A 25,927-nucleotide genomic window follows, 5' to 3' on the forward strand; every position below is an offset into this window, starting at 1 on the left:
TATCATGTAATCTACCAGTGAGACATAATTAAATAAGTTGTTAGAAACAATCAGATAGCAGCAGTCATTGTTAAATAACCACAGCTACAAATTACATGCTTTGGCACTGTACGCCCATAGAGACGCCAGCTTACAAACTACTTTCCTGGCTGAAAGGGAAATACGATTACCTTGAACCATTCAGATTTTTTTCGGAGCCATTACCACTGAAAACTTCAGTTACACCATCAAGGGTGTTGTGTTTCCAGATTTGATGTTGTCCCGCCATCGCAATGTACACGGTCTCCTCCAAGGGAGCATAGCAGACATCCCATGGTGAATTTAGAACCTAGAATAACACTACCAAATCAGGCTAACTGCCTTCTACAAACATCAAGTTTGATAATTAACTTCCCTAAATAGTGTTAAGCTAATCAATAAAATGCCCCACAGATGAAATAATGCTAAATTATATGACCGCCCATTTTTTTGAAATTGTGGAGTTATATTTTCTCAAACTATCCATAATATAAGCATCAGGTCATCAGGCTTTACATCACCCCATCAATCAACACTTTTAATAGAATGTCTTCAGATGATCTGATAATGTATGCATGTGTATTCTAACACTTAAAATAACTGCAATGCGGATGGTTCTCAACACATGTCATCATCATGTTGGAAATGGATCGCCCGATTGTGCACATTGGCAATGACCAACATTTATCAGTTCATATTCGAGGTGCGGGTATCTTAAAACAAAAAGGTAGCTGTAAGATGGTAGGCACCATTTTCACCTAATGCTCTACTCTATGATGTATGCTCTTTGCGGATGATGTGGTGCTAGTTGACGATAGTCGGACGGGGGTAAATAGGATGTTAGAGTTATGGAGACAAACCTTGGAATCGAAAGGGTTTAGGCTTAGTAGAACTAAAACCGAGTACATGATGTGCGGTTTCAGTACTACTAGGTGTGAGGAGGAGGAGGTTAGCCTTGATGGGCAGGTGGTGCCTCAGAAGGACACCTTTCGATATTTGGGAAACCTTGGAATCGAAAGGGTTTAGGCTTAGTAGAACTAAAACCGAGTGCATGATGTGCGGTTTCAGTACTACTAGGTGTGAGGAGGAGGAGGTTAGCCTTCATGGGCAGGTGGTGCCTCAGAAGGACACCTTTCGATATTTGGGGTCAATGCTGCAAGAGGATGGGGGTATTGATGAAGATGTGAACCATCAAATCAAAGCCGGATGGATGAAGTGGCGCCAAGCTTCTGGCATTCTCTGTGATAAGAGAGTGCCACAAAAGCTAAAAGGCAAGTTCTACATGACGGCGGTTCGACCCGCAATGTTGTATGGCGCTGAGTGTTGGCCGACTAAAAGGCGACATGTTCAACAGTTAGGTGTGGCGGAGATGCGTATGTTGAGGTGGATGTGTGGTCACACGAGGAAGGATCGAGTCCGGAATGATGATATACGAGATAGAGTTGGGGTAGCACCAATTGAAGAGAAGCTTGTCCACCATCGTCTGAGATGGTTTGGGCATATTCAGCGCAGGCCTCCAGAAGCTCCAGTGCATAGCGGACGGCTAAAGTGTGCGGAGAATGTCAAGAGAGGTCGGGGTAGACCGAATTTGACATGGGAGGAGTCCGTTAAGAGACCTGAAGGATTGGAGTATCACCAAAGAACTAGCTATGGACAGGGGTGCGTGGAAGCTTGCTATCCATGTGCCAGAGCCATGAGTTGGTTGCGAGATCTTATGGGTTTCACCTCTAGCCAACCCCAACTTGTTTGGGACTAAAGGCTTTGTTGTTGTTGTTGTTGTTGCTCTACTCTATGCATGAACAAACACAAACACATCAAATATCAAAATTCAGGGTGTGACAGGATAGGGAACTGTTTAATTTTTGCCGCAGAATAGTGTTTTCTGGATAATCTGGAGCATAATGGGTGGATAGGATAGGAGACTCTAGATTTTATCTTTAACATAGATCTCAGGACTGCGGTAATATAGGTGCACAACACTACAATCAATCCCAGTCTACGAAGCTGGACCTTAGACGACAGTCAAGATGAGCTATTGACAAGCAGCTAGCACCCAAGAGCAGAAAAGAACACACCAGCCGCCAGGGTATGACAGATATTTGTTGTTAACTATCTCTGCTTCAGCTCATGTGCCGATAAGGATTAGAATTGAGCAGTATAATCGCTCTGGTCTGAGCATAGGAGTCAACCAAGTGATCAACGTTCTGTTTGACTACAGAAACTGCAAGTGGAAGCGTGCAACTAGTATAATCAAGGTGAACAGAACAGAAATGGCAGCAGTAAAAATATGTGTCATTGCAGTTGCATGCAAAATAATCCATATTCAGTTTCATGATTCCAATAAAAATACATGTTAAAAAGAACGTGGAAGCATGCCTGATTAGTTCCTCGGCCTCCTCCTTCATAGTCGGAACCTTTAGTCCCATTTCCAGCTAGTGTTCTGACAGTCTCATTAACAAAATCAACCTCTCTGGATAAGGATAAAAAGGCATTCATGTCAATAAAAGCAATACTTTGGAATATAAGAATTATCTGCGAACATGGTTAACCATGCTAATTGACTGTGTAACCAATATAAGATATCACTAGAAAAGAACAACCAGTAGAACTAGTTAATCTTCCGCAGCAATAACAATCTTGCCAACAGCCAGGGCAGAGGGGAGATGATCCCGGCCGGTGCAGAGTAGGGAGAAGGAGAAATCATAGGTGGGTGAAGAGGTCTATACAAAATCTCTAATGCATGTAGAAATAACAACGGGCAATATGCTTGCTCAATACAGAGTTTTATGGAAATTTTCCTACAAAAAACTACTACTCCCTCTGTCCGGTGAAGAGTGTACATTTGGCTTTAAAATTTGTCCACAAAAGAGTGTACTTCTATCTTCCCAATGCACTAAAGTAGAAAAAAATGTTTCTCTCTCATCACACCGTAACCAAGACCAATAACATTCTACACATGGTCTCCTTAATTTCTACATGCACTTAGCCCATTGGGGGTTGGGTAATTAAAGAGAGAGATGGTGGCTTGCACCTTTCCAATGCATTTTTTACTCCACTCCATAATTTGTCCTAAAATTTCTATATGTACACTTTTCACCTGATGGAGGGAGTACATGACATTAGGCTACCTTCGCCCATTACAGCCGCCACTAACACCATTTGCTTTATCTCCCCTGCAATTCTTTTTTGCTCTTTCTTGGGTCTTATTATCCTCCGTTGCCGCTGCTGTGAGAGCGATTGTCATGTCTTTGTTCTCTATATCTATTTCTTTTGCTCTGAACAGAAGGTAGGGCCTACCTCACATTGCCCTCTCTGAGTGAGGCTAAATGGTCCCACATAAAGCTACTCTTCAAAGATAAAATTAAGGTATAAAGACCATGTCATGCAGAGAAGGGTTTTGGCATTTTGGGCAATAGCACAAAATACAGATCAAGTAACAGTAGCCAACTTACATTTGTGACTGGTAGCAGTGGCAGATGGAAGGTATCACTTTCACGACTTCAAGGGTATGAAAGGAGCAGTTATTTGGTGGAAATTCAATGATTTGAAACTTATTCGATGGCATATAAGGATATTTTCCCTTTAAAATAAGCCATAAGTGTACATTAACAAGTAACTTTTCATGTTACCACTGAATGGCTACCCCCCGGAAAATATGAACTGAGCATCCTAACTTAAGTCAGTGGGAGTACTCACCGCAGTGCATGGTTCTCAGTGTCCGCTACATATAGGATATTCTTTTTGAAATTGTATGCAAGACCCTGAAAATTCATCGCAGGAGACATGAGATCATTACATAAAAATGCATAACAAAAGCAAGTTCAATTCAATGAAACATGTATTGTTTTCTTAAGAAACACATGAAGGGAAAGCTGATCTTGATAGCTTAGCCACCTGCCAAAACAAACATCAGTTTTGAAGGACATTGAAATGCCCTCTGTTCACATTCAGCAGAGATATTGCATCTCCAGATCTTTACTCTAGTAAAGCCATGGTACCACCAATCCAGTACCCAGCATGCTGCTGTAAGAGCAGAATTTTATTGCAAGGACACAACATAGTCATGTTCCTTACTTGAGGGCGATTAAACGAGGCAGTATCAAATTGGCCATCAAGTAGTCCTTCTTCCGAACTTCCAACTTGGCATATAAATTCCCCGTCCAGGTTAGTGACCACCTTAAGTTACAGAAATGAGGATAGAACAAACAGCTCAGTACACTCTAAGATAAAGTAGGCTTCATATGTGAAATAAATTTGCCAAATAATGTTAATGACATATTGTTTTCTAAGGTGTATACTAATTAAGGAGAAATATGTTTATTACAATCGTAGGAACTGAGAAATAGATACTCAATGTAAAAGGACAAATACTCACAATTCGATTGTGGTTACTGTCTGATATAAATAATCGATTGTTCTGTACATCAATTGCAAGTTTCCCAGGAAACTTTAGTGGTGAAGTTATTAATCGACTATCCCTGTCCTTCTCCAACGCCAAGGGGAGGGAATTATTCTGTAGTAATTTCCTTTCATCATAAAACTCAAGTGCTGCACCAACTACGTCATCAAGGTCCTGGAGAGAACATGGTTAAGAACGATTGACAGGACATTGGCATATGAACAACCACACTGAAATAATCCAGCATGGCTTGTTCCTGGAAATGATTTTACATTTGATTAGATAGCCTCACTGTATGGAGAAACATAAAAAAGACATGCATATGAAAGGGTATGCAGATAAGTGCATATATCAGGGTACATGTTTTTCTTAGTGGTAGTGAAGAGCTTTGGAAGAGAAGTACTCCCTCCGTTCCAAAATAAGTGTCGTGGTAAGAAAGTATAGAGTGAGTACTATACTAACATAAGTTTGTAACTTTTAGGGGATAAAAACGATGAGAATAAGTAAGCAAGTATACACATCTACATTAAATATCAAAATCATCCAAATTGCCAATCATGTGAGAACAAAAATATAAGCTAAATCCATGTTTTGCACTTTTGTGTTTATCTGTTGGCATTGATCCAAGGCAAAAGATCAGCGAACAACACTGATTAAACACACTCCGTCTTCATATTATGCTCAGCAATATGCACATTTCAAGTTTATTTGGGGGCTGAGGTTGGTATGGCAGACAGCATAGCATATTTGCTGGTATATCACAGATAGCAGTTGAAAATCAACACACAACATCAAGAGTTGGTAAATGTTTATTTGCTTGGTTCTAAATATAGAATTAAGTTTTTGAAACCTTGCTCCTTGCTCCTTGCTAATGCTTCAACTCTTCAAAATGCATTTAGTAAATATTTTTTGTAGGGTTAAAGCATGCAAAAACAGATAGCTTATACATGAGAATATTAACACACGACTTAGGACTTGAGTCTCATCTTTGGAAAAGATGTCCATCAATACCTTTCTGTGGCCTTCGCCTGATATTTGTGCTAGAACCTTTCCATTGGGCGCGACAACCACAAACGTCGGCCAAGAGTTCACCCCCAGTTCTCTCCACAAGTACATGTCACCGTCATTTACAACCTTTGATGAAAAGGTGGAGGGTCAAATAAGTTACATAGTACACAAACACACGGTCCCGCGTGCGCACACGAAAAACACATGATAGTCACTCCAGGAAGAAGTAAATACAACGGCAAGAGACTGACTGAGAAAAGTGATATTTGTTTTAGAGAACACACATGAGGACATACATTCTTGCATAAACAGATAGTCTCGTGTACAACAAAGTACTGAACAGAAAAATAAGTGCAACTGCCAACAGCAAGGTTGCCTGACAAAATACTAACAGGACATCTACAAACTAAACAACTTCTGAACAATAATGATATGCGCCTGTACCGGTAATAGAAATGCATGGAAACGAACGAGATGCAAAAGGGGAAATTTGGGGAAAATGGATATTTGCCACCACAAATCTCAATGACATGTGACCTAAGGGACCAGATGTCAGTCAGGCATCAGTGGCAACTCATTCTTTGAAGTGGCCAATATCCAACTTCTCCTTTCAAAATACTCGGCATATTTTTTTTCTCTTGATCACTCACCCCAGTGTGTGTTATTTTATATTAGAAGAAAGCGTTGAAATGAAGGTAGGTCTTACAACAGAAAAACAACCTGAAAAAACAGAAAACTACAAAAACAAAAGCAGGCTAAAGCTACAAGAAACAGAAGAACTAAGAACCGATGCCAAAAGCCAAAAGCCCAAAACCAAAACTGTGCAGCTAGCATACTGCTGTGTACATATAAAATTTAAAGAAATAAACAAGTACTTTTCCAAAGTGAGACTGCAAATTGAGCACGTGAAGGCACTTGAATGATGCTCTCCAGTTGAACATTTCAAGAGTTATGGCTGTTGCCTTACTGGATGAGTAACGTTGTAGCGCAGGACAGCACTGCGGATGGCTTCAAGATCTTTTTCATTATCAAATTTGGCAGAATGCACACCAACAACAGTGAACTGCACAGGGTCAAGCAACATGTAAATATCCAATACATCCATCTTCCAACTTATCAAGGTCTTTAAGTGACAAAAAAACACTTAAACTTAATTGCATCATGATCAGCTAAGCAGTAAGGTGTCATGAGTTGTGCTGATAATAATGCCAGAGCAGGTGTGACAAATTTTCAGACAATACATACGCGCAAGTACAATGTTAGAAATAAGGAACACCAGATAACAGTAGCTGCATGAGGAGAGGGCTGTACTAACAACTTCACGAGTTAACACTTTTATGGTAGCGAACTCTAATACAGTGCAGTTTACAACTCAATCAGAAGACCTACAGTATGAAATTATAGGGAGCCTTTCAGTTTCAAAACTAATGATTACGATGTGATCAAAGTACTGAAAATAGCAAGGTGAACAAAAACGCGGCAAATTTCTGATAATAGATAACATAAAGAGTATACATGTCAAGGCTCACAGCACCCAAATACCAAAGTTGCTGTGTTAGAAATCATATCAGGATTCACAGCTTCTAAAACCTGCATATTACGACCTGAACAAGTATCTAAATATCATTTCTTGCGCAACATGTGAAGACAAAAGCAGAAGCAGAAGCTCACAGGTTTATCTTTATACTTCTTCTCTATAAACTCCAGGTCTGGCAAGACATGCATGCAGTTGATGCAGCAGTATGTCCAAAAATCCAACACGACTACTCTTCCTTTTAAATCCTGCATTTTGCATAGGAATTATTTCAATATTATTGTCGCAGTTCCAGAGGCCTAAACCTCATGGTAGGAAAATAATTTATCGTGTTTAAAGAAAAATGAAATTAACCCATCGGAAACAGATGCCTCCTCTGGAGCAAGAGGAAGGAATGCTACCACTAACAGTAACTACAACAAGTTGACTAAGTACAGATAAGTCTATTGCTTACAGCAAAACTGACTTGAGTCAGTCAATCTGCAGCTAAATTGAAGATTTTGTATCCAAATTAATACACCTCTCATTTCTACAATCCTTTTAGTTCTGTAGGTGTATAAGATCTTAAAACATACTGGGGCTGCAGAAACTATCTGAAAGACTACTACTAAGATGACAAGCATAAATAGTCAAGGTTCCCCGGATAGGATACATCGCTGCAATTCCATACTGCAAAATTACGCTCATCAAGAAAAAAAAATGTTAAAATTTTCATGACAGTGAAGTGCCAAACATATGTTTCGCTGCAACTGGTTCTGTTGGCAGTGTCCCTAGCAAACATGTTATGATGTTCAGCAAGTTTTACACAACTGTCAGTAATCTTTAATCAATGGTTTGCTCACCAAAATTGCATATGCACCAAAGTTTGAACATCATCAATGGATCTTTCTGACCTTGAATAGGCGTATATTGGTTTAACTTTTTTTTCATGGCAGATTAGAGAAACTCAGATTGACATTGCTGCCTATCTTAACCCAACTATTTGGCAGATAGTTCGCAAGCTGTGACTTTGTGGTACGCAATATTAGGATTTCTAACTATAACTGAAGAGACACTAAAGATTGCAATAGCATGTCAACAGTTACTAAGGTATATTTGTGTGGACCTGTGACTGAAAGAGCAAATATCCTGTAAAAGACTTGACACTTTCGCAAATGAAGTATACATTGTAATCCCAGGTTTCTAACAAAAAGGTCCTCAAAATCTATCATATATGAATAAAAGGGATCCTTAAATCAGGTGTTTGCATGTTACGGGATTTTACTGTTTTAATTTGGAAGTATTTACCAGTAGAAATCGTTGCAGTATAGCATACCATGTTCCATTATACTCCCTCCATTCCTAAATATAAGACCTTTTAGAGATTCCACTATAGACTACATACAGAGCAAAATGAGTGCTAAACTCTAAAGTATGTCTATATACATCCATATGTAGTCCATAGTGGAATCTCTAAAAGGTCTTATATTTAGGAACAGAGGGAGTATGTTTTTGGTAGACACGACATTGTCACTGGCAATATAGCTGACAATCAGACCACAGAAACAAGCTGTTTGCTCCAAATCCCTTCCACCCCTTTCATGTTTTGCATTTATGTTTCATATTCAATCGGATAAGAATTATAGCTAAACTTGTGACAATGTGAGTAGGTGAGATTTAGATAAAGACTACCATGAAAACTGAAAGATCCAATAGGAGAAAATATCGAACACGTGGTACTGTAGCAAAGTTGCAGCTACTGAGAATAACCTAAAATGGGTTCAAAATTACTCTTCCAAACTGAAGTGGGGCTGTATTCAACCAGTCGAGCTTTCTTGGGAACTCAGGTACGTAAGTGGCAGAGCCCCTATAGAAAATTTTGGGAAGTGTGTTAGCGTTACTTTAAACATGTTCAGCCATGAAGCACATTCTAGCATTACAGGCCTAGAAAATTGAAGAATATGCAGGTAGCCAGTTACCTACCCAGTTTCAAAATCAGCTAAATACTTCTTTATTTGCTGAACTCTTGATGACAGTGATTCTCCTACAAAAACAGCGCAGAGAGATCAACATGTAACATAGCAACAGATTTCCCAGTTGCAAGAGAAAGATGAGACCAAATCAACTAGTTTTTGGATCTAACACCTTCCAAGCTAGTTTCAATCATCTTTCTACGTGCTGCAAGAAAAACATTGGATTCGCTACAGTGAAAGCTGGCATGACCAGTCTAACTGCCTAAGATGACACCATGATGTTATGTCAGATGGGGAACTACTTGAGAGCAAATCTGGCGTAATAGCTCATGGTCTTATTTTTGTCAAAGTTGACTAGGTTCATCAGTTATACTTGAACGAGACTTCAAAGTACTTTCTTTAATCACTAATGGACTTGCAAATCCCATATGGGGTTGAATATTTGTGTGCTTACCTTCATTAGTTGCAAAAATTGAACTGTTCCCACCCGTCAAAAAATTAAGCAGACCTTTAGGAGATGCGAACTGCATTGCCTGAATAAATTAAACGAAACCGACAAATTAATCTAAAAGAAACACTTCCTGCCTGAAAGAATTTACTTATGGCAAGTGTACAATTGTGCACAATGAAGCAGAAACTTCAAGATGCAGCATAAACTGTAGAAATTGATATGGGAGAAATAGAACTGCAATATGAATCAGTGCTTCCTTCATATGGATCAACAAAACTGTTGTTATTTTACTACTAGAAACTTTGGAATGGACCCTCAACCCAGAAGCCAACACCACAAATCTATTAGGTTTATTCGACTAGTGTTAGCCATTGACATGCAAGGCAACGTTGCTAAACCTACTAAATCCCCGGCAGCGGGAGGAGAGGCCATCGATCGGATCCAGGAGAGTACCTCGTGCCACACCGTGCAGAAAATGGAGCAGCCGGTGAGGTGCGCCATCATCTTCTCGGACTGGTAGCAAAGCACACAACTTGCCTGTTGCAGACCACGCCGAGCTAGCCTCTCGGTGGTCCAGCAGTGATCCTGGCAGGCGAACACATAAAGAACTTGGCCCTAAGGGGGCACCAAGATTTCCAGTTGAGCTTCCAAGAGCTCAAACCGACCACCCCTGAAGTAAGGAATCGTAGCAGCTCTTAAACGTGTACTGGCCGTCAGGCGTCCAATGCCACAGAAGGACACCCGGCGAATTAGATAGCTGCACCCTGCGCACCAACCACCAGACCTGGACCTACTGCCATAAGGCTAGGGGGTTCAAATCCTCCCTGATGCCCGTGATCCAGCGATGGTCGGGCAAGGCATCTCGGACGGTTCGGCGTTTCTAGTGCGCCCTAAGACCAAAAGCAGGAGATCAGGTGCAATCTGCAAAATGGTTCTACCGTCAAGCCAGCGATCCTCTCAGAAGAGGGTGGAGCCCCATCACCAACCGATGAATGCCCATCTTGGTGGATGCAGCAAACACCTCCCGCTAATCCTGGGAAAATTGCAAGTCCAAACCCCTCCAAGGGCGGAGTGGGTCAGTGTGCATCCTCCACAGCCAACGAACCATGAGGCTGACCGCCGCCCTAAGTCCGGAGCACCCAAGCCTCCAGTCCGAGGGACTGGCACACCCTATAACAATTAACGTGACAGTGGGCGCCCTGCTCATCCAGAACCCTGCAAGGTTTTGTCGACCTGCTTCTGCACCTTCTTGTACATGCTTAGGACCAACAACTAGTGTAGAGGCATGGTGGTCAGGGCCAACTTGACCAGGGTGAGGCGCTACGGCTTCGTCATCACGGATATACACAAATTAATTAATAAACCAAATCAAGACAGAAAAGCATGAAACAAGGTAAGTAGTTGGATGTGATAGTGAAAGTAGTGTTTTCATTATTTCAAAGAGCAGAAAATGCATACTATTTTCAGCTCAATTTAGAGCCCTTAAACATATTTGCTGACGGCAAAAAGAAGGGTAAAATGTGACTCAGAACTTCTACAACAACGACTGAGGACAGGTGGCAAAGTGTACTAGTATACAATAGTACCTTCCAATTTCCGATTGTAAAGAAAAGACATGAAAAAGCTATTCCAAGACTTCCATATCTTAATATATCCCGACGAGAACCCAACAACCTGCAGAATTTCTTCTCTGGATGTCAATCAATTATGTGTTAAGTATAGTTACTATGAACTGCATTTCTCTGAACATGCGAAAGACCATTCTATTGAGGAGATTGAATAACCCCTATGGGAATTCTATAACAAGACAGATTCAGTGTAAAATGTGCATTCCTGGAAAAAGATTTCAAATAAGCTGCAAGTTAAGTACTTGCTGATAATAGCAAAGCTTAGCTTCTACAAATAAGCACTAAGCTTCTTTGCAGAAACAGACCTTACCCTTGGTCTTTCGAACTTGAAGAGTTTGTATTCTCAACAGATTCAGCATTAGTTGCTCCATTCAGAATTTCAGGAGAAGCATTTCCTAAGGAACTAATATTCTTGGTATTTTCTGTCCGTTCATCTGCATCAACTTTCTTTTAATCAGTACTAAGTACACTGATACAACAATAAAAAATAGCGTTCCGGAGTCAATGAAACAGAAAATTGGCATATTACAAAGTTTCTGCATGGACCAATTCAAGAAACCCAACGAATACCATTAAGATTCAAGAAAACCACACAGGATATTATTCATTGAAGTTGATAGAACAAAACAAGCGAATTTTGCGCACAAGATACACAGGTTTTTCTTTCCGGTTTATCCTACAAGAGATGTATTATATTAAAGTAAATCGATTATGCTTGAACTACATACTGTGGTAAGCATTAGAACCACCATACAGGATGTCATTAATTGAAATATCTCCAATGTCTTTTCTGATGAACACAGGACTGGCTTGTTGTAATGCATCTTCATCTAGAGAAGTCGTCACAGCAATACATCTGCAAGATGTGTAACCAGAACAACTATTTAATGTAATAAAAATTTCACATTGGTGCATCTGCACAGTTAAACAGAAATTGCATCACATATTTGAATTGCATGGGTTCACAGGCACACTGAAAACAAATAGTGCCAACTAAGATGTGGTGATCATTACAGGCAAATCTCTTTTTTGTAGGAATAACACAAGTGATTCATGACTATAGAATCAATATTTACTGGTCAAATGCCACACAGCTCATGGAAATAATTGATAGAACAGAGTAGCTACTTTGGATGTCAAGAAAGACCATCCGACTCATTAATTGCCTTATGAGAAAATAAGGCTTCAAAGAACTTAAGCACCGCTATCATTGTCAGGGTGGTCATGTAATGCTGCATATATGAGGGCATGTACAAAGGAATGCCATCAGCAGTCTATAAGAGATGCCACAACCCACATATGATCTTTTATAAGGTTGAAAAAAGAGAACGTGTATAGAGAATGAGGCTCTCTGTCTCTGCCCATATTCTCATAGACAGCTTACATATGCATTTCGTATGTCAGTACACGCACTATCTGTATCACCCGCCCACAACGTGTGGCACTACATATAGAGCACTTATAGACAGATCATTGTACATTTGTCTCTGATTTACGTTATAGATGATATGAATCATACAATAGTAATATTAGTACATGCCAGCATTTATGCAAGTCCATGGTAAAAGATTTACTACAATTGACTAAAAATATTCAGATTTGTGTAGTATGACCAAAATAAGCCAGACAATAAACAGAGGGATAAGAACGCAATACAGACCGTATTTCCGCAGCTTTTGCAGCTTGAACTCCAGCAAGCGCATCTTCTATCACGATGCACTGGTACAATATCACATATTCAAAACTTCATATGCAAACTAAATGAAAAACTACAGAAGGGGTATACCAAGTATTTAAGAACTAAAATCTCAAAAGTAGGATGGTTACTTGCATATCTTTTGTCTCGAACAAGCATTTATTCATTGTATATTTGGAACAAGCACACCAATAGGACGCAAATCAGCACATACCAACACTAGTGGCATCAACCACGCAACCATAATAACAACAAAAAATCAGTGAAAACTGGTAGAACCAGGGGTCCTACCGGACCTGCTCCGGAGGTTGTAGGGGAAGGATGGAGTGGGACGGGGCGATGATCGGGCGCGCCGGCGGCTGGGCGCCGTCGCGTCGGAGGGAGATGGCGGCGGCGGCTAGGGTTAGAGGCGGCTAGGGTTCCGGCTCCTCTGGGAGCCGGGCAATAGGGATAATAATATTCTTATTGCTTAATCTGAAAAAGAGTCTTACAGCATATATTTATAACCTAGATGACTTGCACGCGAATTAACCTAAGATAACTTGTGGGCTAAGATTGCCCGGTGGGCCTTCTACGGCCATAAGCCAGGCCGGTCATAACATCTCTCCCCGCCTGCGCAAACAGCTCGTCCTCGAGCTGAAAGTCTGGATAGTGTTGGCAGAACTCATCACGCTGCTCCCAAGTGGCCTCGTCCTCCGGAAGTCCAGCCCACTGAATCAGCACGTACCACACCCCGCGACGGAGCTGAGCCTTCAAGACCTTCTCCGGTCCCGGAAGGATGCGTCCATCGAAGGTCGGAGGGAGCGCTGGAGGGGCCGCAGGTGGCTCCCCACGGTAAGGCTTCAGCAGCCCCACATGGAAGACGTCGTGGATGCGGGCTCCAGCAGGAAGCTGAAGGCGGTAGGCCACCTTCCCGATGCGCTCCAAAACAGCAAAGGGCCCCGCGTAACAAGGGCCCAGCTTGCGCTTCGCGCGTGGGTCCAGTGACTGCGTAGAGCGGTGAAGAAGACGCAGCCACACCCAATCACCCACCGCGTACTCCGCCTCGCGATGGTGGCCGTCGTAGTAGTGTTTGGCCAGCTGTTGGGCCTGAAGAAGACGTTGCCGAACTTCGGCCAACATGTCGTCACGGCGCCACAGAAGCTCACCAGCCACCTCCGTCCGAGCCGTCGTAGGATCCACCGGAAGGATGGGCGGTGGCGGCCGGCCATAGACCACCTCAAAAGGAGTGGCGTGCAGGGCGGAGTGGTAGGAGGTGTTGTAGCAGTACTCCGCCCAGGAGAGCCAATCGACCCAAGCGCGAGGACGATCACCTGTGACACAACGCAAATACATGGCAATCACCTTGTTGACGACCTCGGACTGGTCGTCCGTCTGAGGATGGAATGTTGTGCTCAGGCGGAGTTTCACGCCCGCCAACCGGAAGAGATCGCGCCAAACATGACCGGTGAACATTGGGTCCCGATCACTGACGATCGAAGAGGGAAACCCATGGAGACGAACGATCCCGTCGAAGAAGGCGTGGGCCACGGAGGCAGCAGTGTAGGGATGACCGAGCGCGAGGAAGTGAGCATACTTGGAGAAGCGGTCGACCACCGTGAGAATGACCGATTTGCCACCCACCTTGGGGAGGCCCTCGATGAAGTCCATGGAGATATTCGCCCAAACCTGAGACGGCACCTCCAAGGGCTGGAGCAGACCAGCCGGTCGTAGTGTCTCCGTCTTGTTGCGCTGGCATGTCTCACAAGACCGAACCCAGTCACGGACCAGGGCCCGATCCCTAGGGATGTAGAAGTCGGCGCGGAGACGATGGAGAGTTTTCTGCACACCCTCATGGCCCGCCAAGTGGGCGAGCAGCAGCACCTGGTGGCGGAGATCATCATGCGGCGGCACGAAGACCTGGCGCCCATGGAGGAGCGGGCCGTCGGTGAAGCGCCACGGCTCCTCCAACTCTCCCGCCGCCAGCTGCTGCGGAAGGAGGAGGGCGTCAGCCGCGGTTGCCGTAGCCCGGCTGAAAGGACATGCGGTGCCCCCATGTGTGGTTTTGGTAATTGATGACATTCTCTATGGACTAATGGTTGCATTGAGTTATATTTGAAGGATTTTTCCATAGGCATTGCTTGAAGTCCATGTGTTGGTTTCAAGGAGTTTATGGGTTGACCAAGGTGCTATTAAGGAATTATCCAAAGATTGGTCATATGAGTGTTGAGCTTATTGCAAGCATGTCTTGAAGAAGAAGATTGTGTGATCATTCATGTTTACCTTCAAGACATCATCCAAACGAAGAGAGTTGGAAAGATTCAAGGTTGATCAAGACTAAGTTAAGAGTGAATCAAGTTGATCAACTCACAAAGCGTAGAAGATGTATCGAGAGGGATCAAGTGATCCCATGGTATGGTAAGCATTGTCCATTGCACTTTGTGTACTAACCCATGGTCTATGTGAGAGTCTATGTGGGGTTAGGTACGTGTCCATGGGCTTGCGTCAAGAGGAAGATATCATACAACCCATGGAAAGGATGACATCAAGTGGTGATCGTCATCAAGATTGCCGTGTGCAAGTTCAAGTGGAGCATCACGAAGAGATCAAGTGCTTGAAGCTTGCCATCCATTGTGGTGTCAATGGACTTGTGAAGATGTGCCGAAGAGTGGCTCACCCATAGTGGAGTATGGGGAGCAATCATCTAGTCTCCATCGACCCAACGCAATCAAGAAAGGTGGTCCATCTTGAGGAGGACAAGATCGTCATCATCTAGCTCAAGTGGATCATGTGCAAGGCAAAGGTTTGCCCTTGATAGGTTTTCTATTTTACCGGTCTCATGGTGGTAGTTGGGAGACCGGGTTATAGGATCGATAGCCGTACTATCAAGGGGGGCTCCCAAGTGAGTAGGTTGATCGTATCGTTCGTCGAGAGCTCAAACCATTGTATCCTTGCATCATGTTTCTTGGTTGTTGTTTGGTTATCTTTGTGAGTCTTAAAGCTTATGGTCATCTTGATGACAAGCTTGAGTTCATCAAAAACGGAGTTTGCATGCGTCTTCTATGATGTTTTCAGTGTTGGAGGTTTTACCGGTCTTATCCGAGGAAGGGTTCTCACGATTTTCTTTTGGGCCTTTTCTCATTTGCTTCTTATTGATATTTCTATCAAGATTGTGTTAGCCCTTGTCGCTAGCTTTCCAACAAACTTGGTTTCGTCGAATTCGGAGTCCGTTTGCAGAAGTTGTGTCAGTTTTGGTAGTACCGCTTGGAGCGGTACTACCGCGACTACTTCCGTGGCTACTTCCGCTCGGGACCAAAAACTCGTCACAAGTCCAGCAGTGGTAGGCATGGATGTAATTTTTTAGTACCGCTCGCAAGCAGTAGTACCGCTACCCTTAGCAGTAGTACCACTACCCCTAGCGGTAGTACCGTGAGGTCAAGCGGTAGTACCGCTCCTTGGAGCGGTAGTACCGCTCGATGCGGGCTGTGAGCATAACGGTTGGATTTTTCCCCGCCTATAAAAGGGGTTCTTCTTCCCCAATGAACCTTATCCTTTGAGCTCGTGTTCTTCCCCCATTGTTGACCTTCTTCGAGCTTGCTAACTCTCAATCCCTCCAATGATTCTTGCTAGTTCTTGAGGGAAAAGAGAGAGGAGATCTAGATCCATGTTTTCACCAATCACTTTCTCCTCTAAGTGAGGGGAACCCCTTGGATCTAGATCTTGGAGTTCTTCGTGTTCTTCTTTCGTTCTTCCTCTCATTTTCCTCCCTAGCATTAGTTGCTTTGGTGGGATTTGGGAGAGAAGGACTTAGGCACTCCGTGTGCCCTTGCCATTGCATTTGGTGCATCGGTTTGAGTTCTCCACGGTGATACGTGGAAGTGAAGTTTGAGAAGCTTATTACTCTTGGGTGTTTGGGCACCCTAGAGCTTGTTCCTCTTGGGTGCCTTGGCGCCCTAGACGGTTGGTGGTGTTCGGAGCTCAATTATTGTGGTGTAAAGCTTCGGGCAAGCGTCGGGGTCTCCAATTAGGTTGTGGAGATCGCCCCGAGCAATTTGACGGGTTCCGGTGACCGCCCCCAAGGGTTGCCAACGTGTACGGGTTCGGTGACCGCCCCCAAGGGTTGCCATTTGTACGGGTTCGGTGACCGCCCTCAAGGGTCCCTTAGTGGAATCACGGCATCTTGCATTGTGCGAGGGCGTGAGGAGATTACGGTGGCCCTAGTGGCTTCTTGGGGAGCATTGTGCCTCCACACCGCTCCAAACGGAGATTAGCATCCGCAAGGGTGTGAACTTCGGGATACATCGTCGTCTCCGCGTGCCTCGGTTATCTCTTACCCGAGCTCTTTACTTATGCACTTTACTTTGTGATAGCCATATTGTTTCTTGTCATATATCTTGCTATCACCTAGTAGTTTATCTTGCTTAGCATAAGTTGTTGGTGCACATAGGCGAGCCTAGTTGTTGTAGGTTTTGTGCTTGACAAATTAACCGCTAGGTTTATTCCGCATTTGTTCAAGCCTAAACCGTAATTATTTTAAAGCGCCTATTCACCCCCCTCTAGGCGACATCCTCGATCTTTCACCGGCGAATGTCGGTGAAGATGCCGAAGGTCGGCCCCGAGCGGATGCACAGTACAGCCCCCGCGGAGTCGACGGTGGCGGGGTCGGGGTCGGCGTCACGGCGTGACAAGGCGTCGGCCACGGTATTAAGACGACCCGGGCGATACTCGACGGAGAAGTCGAAGCCGAAGAGCTTGCTGATCCATTGGTGCTGCGGCACGGTCGAGAGCCTCTGGTCCAGCAAGAACTTGAGACTGTAGTGGTCCGTGCGAATCCGGAAGGACCGACCCCACAGATAGGGCCACCAGTGGCGCACCGCCTGCACCAAGCCAATGAGCTCCCGCTTGTACGCCGCGAGCTTAAGATGGCGCGGAGCGAAAGGCCGGCTGAAGAAGGCGAGAGGGCCATCGCCCTGATGAAGCACGGCGCCGAACCCGGCGCCCGAGGCGTCACAGTCCACCACGAACGGAAGGTCAAAGTCCGGCATCTGAAGAACGGGGCCCGTCGTGAGGGCCCCCTTGAGGGCCTCGAATGCCGCCGTCGCCTCGTCGTCCCATGCGAAGGCGTCGCGGCGCATCAAACGTGTGAGGGGCGCTGCAATGAGGCCGAACTCCCGGATAAACTTCCGGTAGTAGCCCGCGAGGCCGAGAAAACCGCGAAGAGCCCGCGGGGAGTGTGGCGTTGGCCAGGCTGCGACAGCCGCCACCTTGTCGGCATCCATAGCAACCCCGTCGGCCGAGATGACGTGGCCGAGGTAGGCGACTGAAGGCGTCCCGAACGAGCACTTCGAGCGCTTTGATGCGCCCGAAGCTCGTTGAAGACGATGGCGACGTGCTGGAGGTGCTCCGCCCACGAGGCATTGTAGATAAGAATGTCATCAAAGAAAACGAGCACAAACCGACGTAAGTAGGGACGGAGGACGTCGTTCATCAGGGCCTGGAAGGTTGCTGGTGCGTTGGCGAGGCCAAAGGGCATCACCAAGAACTCGAAGTGGCCGTGGTGAGTCCGGAACGCCGTCTTGGCGATGTCGTCCGGGTGCATGCGCACCTGGTGGTACCCCGACCGGAGATCGAGCTTGGTGAAGAAGCGCGCCCCATGGAGCTCGTCCAGGAGCTCATCGACCACCGGAATAGGAAACTTATCCTTGAGTGTGAGCGCATTAAGGGCGCGGTAGTCGATGCAGAAGCGCCACGTGCCGTCCGACTTGCGGACGAGGAGGACCGGCACGGTGAAGGGCGACGTGGAGATCCGAATGATGCCTGCGGCGAGCATGAGTGCACACTGCCGCTCCAACTCGTCCTTCTGGAGCTGCGGATAGCGGTAAGGGCGAACCGCCACCGGTGCGGAGCCCGGCAGGAGATGAATACGGTGATCATACACCCGGGCCGGTGGCAGGCCCTGTGGCTCGTCGAAGAGGTCATTGTGCTGTTGCAGGAGGTGATCCAGTAGGGGATGCTCGGCCTCAGAGGTGCCCGCAGCCAGCTGGAGCTACGGCGTCGCCGGGGCGGCGCCCCCAATGCCGTCCCACCGGATGCGGCGGCCCAGTCGCCAGAAGGTCATCGTCAGAGCGTCGAAGTCCCAAAGGATGGGACCGAGGGTCCGAAGGAAGTCGACGCCAAGGATGAAGTCGAAGCAGCCCAAGTTAATGCCCGCACATGTGATAGAGAAGTGTTCGTCGCCGATGGTGATGGGGACGTCCCGGGCGAGTCCATGACACCGGAGACGATCACCGTTGGCCACCGTGACGCGAAGTTGCTCCCCGCCCGTCGGCTGAAGTGCTAAGCGCCGCATGGTAGCCTCGGGCAGGAAGTTATGGGTGGAGCCTGTGTCCACCAAGGCCACCAAGCGCTCGCCGTGGATCATCACCGGCAACAGCATGGTCCGCTCGTCGCGGATGCCCACGAGCGCGTGGAGAGAGACCACGAGGGCCGTCGCCGGGGAACCCAGGGGTCCGGTCTCAGCAGCCGCTGGGGGTGGCAGTGCGTCGGCCCCGTCGGACGAGGCGTCCTCCTCGATGTAGTCGACCGTCTCCAAGTAGAAGAGGCGCGGGCAGACATGGCTCGGCGTATAGGGCTCATCGCAGTTAAAGCAGAGGCCCTGGCGCCGCCGCTCCATCTGCTCCGCCGGAGAGAGACGACGGAAGGGTCGCGTCGTGGCTGGTGTAGTAGTCGCGGAAGCGGCCGGAGGTGGCCGGCCTGGCGCCGGGGGTGGGCGGGTGGCCTACCGGCCTCCTCGAGCCGGGGCGGCCGGTAGCATGGCCTGGGCGCGAGCCTTGAAGCGCGGGCGTAATACATGGCTGTCTGGAGATCCTGAGGGCCGCGAAGCTCCACGTCCACGCGGATGTGATCCGGAAGGCCACCGACAAAGAGGTCGGCCCGCTGCTGCGCCGTCACACCTGACGCATGGCATGCCAGGGCCTGGAAGCGGTCGGCGAAGTCCTGCACCGTGGAGGTGAAGGGAAGGCGGCCGAGCTCCGCCAGTCGGCTCCCGCGCACCGAAGGCCCAAAGCGAAGGAGGCAAAGCTCGCGGAAGCTCTCCCAAGGGGGCATGGCGCCCTCGTCCTGCTCGAGGGCGTAATACCAGGTCTGTGCCGCGCCGCGGAGATGGTACGAGGCGAGCCAGGTCCGCTCCGAGGCGAGGGTGCGCTGCCCGCGAAAGAACTGGTCGCACTGGTTGAGCCAGTTGAGGGGGTCCTCCGTGCCGTCATAGGTGGCGAAGTCGATCTTGGCAAACCGCGGCGGTGTCTGGGTCGGAGCGCCGTGTCGAGATGGCTCGGATGTGCGGAGTAGCAAGGCGGGTGGCGCCTGGTCGGAGTACTCCGGGTAGGGACCCGCGAAGCCGGATGGCCCGGCGAACTGCGGAAACGGGGTCGGCTGCTCCGGCGTCGTGGTGTAGACCGGCGAAGGCGAAGACCCAGCCGCCCAAGCTGGTAGTGGCGACGGGGATGGCGGAAACCGGACTTGGTGTATTGGAAGGCCGGCCGGCGAGGGTGCCCCCGAGCTGGGCAGGGGCAGCGCCGGTGGGTGCAGCGGCAGCGGGGGGGCTGGACAGGGCCGGTGGGTGCCGGGGACGGTGGCGGCTGCAGGTGCCAGAGGGGCGCCGTCGAGGGCGGCGGCGGCAGGTGCCACAGGCCTGCGGCGGCTGGTGGTGGCCCGCTGGGTGCCCCGCCTGGGACGGCAACAGCGGGGGCCCGCCGCCTGCGGGTGCGCCCGGGAACGGCCACGGCGCTGGGTGGCCGTAGGTGGCGATCGGTGCAGCCGGCAGGGGGCCGTATGCTCCTGCCATGTACTGGTGGTACTGGTTCATGTGGAGACCTTGGATGGCCGTCACGAGATGCTGCAGCGTGCTGGTCATCTGTTCCGGCGTGAAGACAGCGGCTGGTGGCGGCACGGAGGTGACTGAGGCTGGCGGCGTGGGGGAGCCCGCGGTCGTGACCTGCTCCGACAGCATGGGGACCCCGGCGGAGGTCATCAGGGCAGTGGCCAGCGGAGCGGTGGACATCGGGGCGGTGGTGCCGCCGGGCAGCATGGGCGTGGAGGATGATGACGACATGATTGCAACCTTGTCTCTGGATACCAAATTGGTAGAACCAGGGGTCCTACCGGACCTGCTCCGAAGGTTGTAGGGGAAGGATGGAGTGGGACGGGGCGATGATCGGGCGCGCCGACGGCTGGGCGCCGTCGCGTCGGAGGGAGATGGCGGCGGCGGCTAGGGTTAGAGGCGGCTAGGGTTCCGGCTCCTCTGGGAGCCGGGCAATAGGGATAATAATATTCTTATTGCTTAATCTGAAAAAGAGTCTTACAGCATATATTTATAACCTAGATAACTTGCACGCGAATTAACCTAAGATAACTTGTGGGCTAAGATTGCCCGGTGGGCCTTCTACGGCCATAAGCCAGACCGGTCATAACAAAAACTTTCCTAACCTAAGACCAAAACAAGAGAACAAAAATTATCAAATCCTGCTAAGTGTGCCAGGGGGTCTTGTATGCAATGGCAGGAGGCAAAGCCCCTTAGCCCTGGCCAGGGAACAGAACTGTCAAATACTGCGATACTAATGCTAAAAATAGAAGCATATTCAGCCTTCCCCAATTCATACAATAAATAGAGCAGCTCGTAGTGATGAAACTCTCCACATAAGAGTGAAAACCAAGTGGTGGAACAGCATTCAACATTAGATTTAACCCCTTCTGCCTTGCCTTCGGGCATGTACCAACTAAACATCCCAGTTATCATTCGTCACATCCAATTACCCAAAACTATCCACACTTAAGCCACAGAAGTATATAATTATGGCCACAAATAGTGAATTGCCTGATGATGATTCAAGCGGACACTTAGGAATTGCTATGTGATGTACATGGACGACTTTGTACTATTAAACTATAACTTCTCTTTGTTATCTAAAAATACAAAAAAGCTACGGAACAACAAAACTAGGGCGTTAGCAGTGGCGAATCTAGCATGACAATGGAGGGTAGGCTTAAAACATCAAGTTCCTAAGCCTAATTAGCAAATGCATTGCAATTGTTGCATGTAAAACACCAGAATATACTTGTCAAGTGAAGTGGTTAGCTGAAATAGGATTTTGGAGGGTAGGCTTAAGCCTATTGACCCCCCCCCCCCCCCCCCCCCCTCCTAGCAGAATCGCCACTGGGCGTTAGGGAGGGAAAAGGAGGATTAGAAGCAAAAGTAAATATGATTGTAGCATTCTGCTCCTGTGTTTTTGATCTAGGATATCCATATACCAAGAGGTTTATTTATGAACTCCATAGAAATCCATCTACTGACAAATCTCCATGTAAGCAGCAATGGATATAGATCAGCATGGTTGCAGATTTACCAAAGTCACTCGATTGAACCCAGCATGTATATATTTTCCACAGCCAGAAGACCACAATTTTTTTTAACGCGTCATAAAAGGGTTGTGCATGTGATTTGCAAGATAAATTACCTCATTCGTGTCAACACCTAAGTTCTTAGATGCTGCAAGGAATATGTCTGGAGCAGGCTTTAAATTTTCAAAAGCATCAGCGGAAACAATAGCATCAAATCTGAAATTTGGAAAAGGTTCATCAACACCAAGTAGCAAATGTAGGAAAGGATAAAATAGCCTTGGTCATACTTGCTGCAGACTATGATTTACACTTTCCAAATTAAATGAAGCTCTAAAGTGGTAAAGCAATTGATGCATTAACCAATAAAGAAATTGAAATCATGAAATTCTAGGATGCAAGGAAAATTTTGAAAATTTATAGGCTCAGCTCTACTGAGGCAGTACAACATAGTAGCAACAAAAAGTTCAGTGTCATTGCTCTAATACAATTATGAGATTCAAAACTCGATAGAAGTTTATGAACATGGTCTTGGAATTCAAATAAAAGGAGACACTTACAGTGATACAGGCAAACCAGCAGCCGCCAGATTTGCATCAACCTTAACCCTATCAGCGCTAGATGCAACAGCGACCTTCAGACCTGCGTTTTTGCACTATACTGACAAAGCAATAATCACTTCCTAAAACCATTAGGCTAACACAAATCTGAATTCAAGCACTGCAAATACCTCCATGATGAGTTCCAGAGCCCCTGGGAACCCAATTCCAGAATTTGGTTTAGCATACTGCAGAAAAAAACATAATATTTTAGCATGGTGCAATCAAACTGAAATGGAGAATAGACGAAAAAGATTGCACAGCAAATTTAAACCTTGTCAAGGTATATCTCAAAAAAGCGCTTCTTGGCGCTTTCAGTACTAAAATCTTTCACTCCTTTCACCCTGGCAACACCTCCAAGGAAATTGGCCTCACCTAAATCATTTTTATCCACATTGGAAGCAAGCAAAAAAGATGAAGCTGATAATAACTCATTTATTGTACAACTCAGATCATGCAAAAAAGTAACGAGAGAATAAAATGTACACAATTAAATGCTTGATAATTGGTATCATGTCCACCAATGCAGGGATAGGTGAAACATTTAGGACCCTGATAAGTGCCACACGTGTGGCACGAACACATGGCAACTCCGAACGTTTTTTATGGCAAGTTTAGTGACGCAAGGATGGCAACTTTAATTGTCAAGCATGGCAACTTCTTTTCGGATGGCAAGTTTCAGTTTTTTTGGGGGGGTTGTTTTTTCTTTTCGGATGGCAACTTTAGTTGTAAAAAAACATCAGGGCCGAAGTGCTTCGTGCCACACGTGTGGCACTCATTTATGCTTATAGCTAGACATAACATACTCCTATGAGTACTCTGATGCAACAGTACCTTTTTAGTTCATTAAATGATTATACGGGCACTGACAGAATCTTATTGTTTTAAAACTAGTAGAAAAACAATTTGCGAGGGATTATGGTTACTGCCAAATAAGCATATAACAAATTAGTAAAAAGCTGATAAATCACTTCCACATTGGAAACAAAAAAAAACTGACAACAATTCCTTTATTGCACGACTCAGATCATGCAAAAAAGTAACGAGAGAAGAAAAGGTACGTGATTAAATGTTTGATACTCCCTCCGTCCAGGTGTGTTGGGTGCCTAAGAGAATCTAGAATTCCCAAGAGTGAAAGGCACAATCTAATATCATGTGCTCCAATGCACGGATAGGTAAAACATTTATGCTTATAGCTAGAGATAACATACTCTCATGAGTATTTGATGCGACGGTACTTTTTTGGTTCAGTAAATGGCTATCTGGGCAGTGACAGAATGTTATTGTATTAAACTAGAAAACTAATCTGTGAGGGATTATGGTTACTGTCAAATAAGCATATAATCAATTACTGGTCAATGAAATTACCAAGGAATCGCAATGATCCATGGTCTGAGCATACAGACTACCAACTTACACAAATTAGAAAACTTAAGAAGCACAGAACTTGGTTCGAGCATACTGTTCAATTACTCTGCTGCCGAAGTGGTGTACAATGTACTATCAAGCCAACTAGTACAGATACACAGGAAAAAACAATACAGTAGGTCATTAGGTCATAGTTTAAAAGCAATATTTTTAGGTCATAATGTGCATACAATATTTGTAGTTCAGATTACACGCAACCTAATAACGTAGGGGGCGCAGAAATTTAAGGTAAACGAGCATATAGGATGGGATGGTCGTTAGAAATCGCGCGAACTGCATTTCCGATCTGACAGTACTAGTAGCACAGAGAGATAAGTCACCTGTGCCCGTGAAGGGGATGAAGTCATCCACGGTGACGTCGACGCCCATCTCGGCGAAGACGTCCACGGCGGCGCAGCGCGACGGCTCCTCGCTGTTGCAGAGCACGCCGTCCATGTCGAATAGCACGGCCGAGACCTTCCCCCATGCCCCCGGCACCGCCTCGGTCTCCGACGAGGAAGGCGCTGGGGCGGAGGCGGAGGCGGCGACGACGGGACGTCGCCCCCGGCGAGGGAGTTGCGGGGTGGCGGCGGCGGTGGCCCGAGATAGGGCTTTCGGTAGAAGTATAGGGCGGAGCGGTGGCGCCGGGGAGGCGAGCGGGTAGTGCCGAGAGGTGAGGAGGCGGTGGAAGCTTCTAGAAGGCACGATTTGCCGCGCCATGGTAGCCGTCGGGGACCGCGAGCTCGGGAGTAGTGGGAGGCAGGGACAGTTTATGTGGCGGGGCGGCCACGGTGCACGAGCGGGTGGATATCTGGTCCTAAACGTGGTCGTCCTTTGCTGCGGTCTCTGCTTGGCCGGTGCGACCTTATCTTGGCATGATCCACACAAAATGGAAGAGGGAAAATTAGGCGGGAGAAACCAAAACAAGGGTAGCAAACCCCAGGCGGAGGAATTTGTGAGCAGACGACATCTTTTTATCGAAAAAGCCTTTCCCCGGGTTTTATAAATAAAGCAAATTACCAAGACCACAAAGTACCGTATAAGTTCACACATGCATACATCCAGGTCGCACGACAAATAGTACAGAAGATGCAGCTGAGGGCACAGCTCAACATGCCCTGAAAGAACAAAAAAAAAAACAGTGGCAAGGCCACGAAGATGCTAATCTGGCTCAGGTGATGGCGGCGCCAAGCGAAGAGCCATCGCATGAAGATCAGCAATGATGATGTTGATGGCGCGTCATTGAGGCGGCTAAGCGGCCGCTAAAGCTGCAAATAGCCACACATTTTGAACACTGCGTCAGTAGCACGTCGAAGAGAAACACGCTGGATCACTAGCTTATTCCGAACCGTCCAAAGCATCCAAGTAAGGACCCAATAGTCAGCCACCTAATGGGGCGACTCGCTGGGGACGAGGCTTGGATCTCGACAAAGAGGTCACGGAAGTTGGTGTTACACCAACGACCACCGACCACCTCGCGCAGGCAACTCCAGAGAAACTGGGCGGAGACGCATAAGAAGAAAATGTGATCTGAGTCTTCTTCGGTCCCACAGAGAGGACACATCCCATCTCCCCGGACATTTCGTTTTAACACCTCAACACCGGAGGGGACATGCCCGCGGATCCATTGCCACAAGAAGATTCTAATCTTCAGAGGGAGTCTGATCGACCGGATCGTCTCCGGGGGCTCCGGCCCAAGGGTGGCAGCGATGGCCCGGTATAAAGACCTCGTGGAGAATCTATCCGAGGGCTCTAGGTGCCAGGATAGGCGATCGTGCGCTGTCTCCAGGTGTGGCTCGTGGAGCGCAACGGCATCCATGAGCTCGTGCCAGGCGGATTGCTCCGGGGGCCCAAAAGGGCGTC

General features: G+C 46.9%; 1 protein-coding gene across 3 annotated transcripts in view; it reads right to left on the bottom strand.

Annotated features, from left to right (window-relative positions):
• Window positions 1-25,004, bottom strand: part of LOC109773779 (protein SUPPRESSOR OF QUENCHING 1, chloroplastic) — a 30,938-nt gene extending 5,934 nt beyond the window's left edge. The window contains exons 1-20 of one of the 3 annotated variants that reach the window (XM_020332494.4): window positions 24,406-25,004; window positions 22,932-23,032; window positions 22,789-22,845; window positions 22,619-22,713; window positions 22,178-22,277; window positions 12,651-12,709; window positions 11,719-11,846; window positions 11,301-11,424; window positions 10,949-11,036; window positions 9,366-9,444; window positions 8,922-8,982; window positions 8,730-8,805; window positions 7,097-7,207; window positions 6,393-6,488; window positions 5,429-5,551; window positions 4,394-4,591; window positions 4,093-4,194; window positions 3,715-3,779; window positions 2,395-2,488; window positions 171-328 (exon numbers count right to left, since the gene is read on the bottom strand). In XM_020332494.4, coding sequence (XP_020188083.1) covers window positions 171-328; window positions 2,395-2,488; window positions 3,715-3,779; window positions 4,093-4,194; window positions 4,394-4,591; window positions 5,429-5,551; window positions 6,393-6,488; window positions 7,097-7,207; window positions 8,730-8,805; window positions 8,922-8,982; window positions 9,366-9,444; window positions 10,949-11,036; window positions 11,301-11,424; window positions 11,719-11,846; window positions 12,651-12,709; window positions 22,178-22,277; window positions 22,619-22,713; window positions 22,789-22,845; window positions 22,932-23,032; window positions 24,406-24,784 — 2,294 coding nt within the window. In that variant the 5' untranslated portion in view covers window positions 24,785-25,004. Of the gene's footprint in view, window positions 1-170; window positions 329-2,394; window positions 2,489-3,714; window positions 3,780-4,092; window positions 4,195-4,393; window positions 4,592-5,428; window positions 5,552-6,392; window positions 6,489-7,096; window positions 7,208-8,708; window positions 8,806-8,921; window positions 8,983-9,365; window positions 9,445-10,948; window positions 11,037-11,300; window positions 11,434-11,718; window positions 11,847-12,650; window positions 12,710-22,177; window positions 22,278-22,618; window positions 22,714-22,788; window positions 22,846-22,931; window positions 23,033-24,405 lie in introns of those variants that run through there. The other 2 variants (XM_020332492.4, XM_073496668.1) reach the window with 2 other exon arrangements.
• Window positions 25,005-25,927: the final 923 nt, after the last annotated feature.

The sequence above is a fragment of the Aegilops tauschii genome, chromosome 4 (genome assembly GCF_002575655.3).
Source record: "Aegilops tauschii subsp. strangulata cultivar AL8/78 chromosome 4, Aet v6.0, whole genome shotgun sequence".
Lineage (NCBI taxonomy): Eukaryota > Viridiplantae > Streptophyta > Magnoliopsida > Poales > Poaceae > Aegilops > Aegilops tauschii.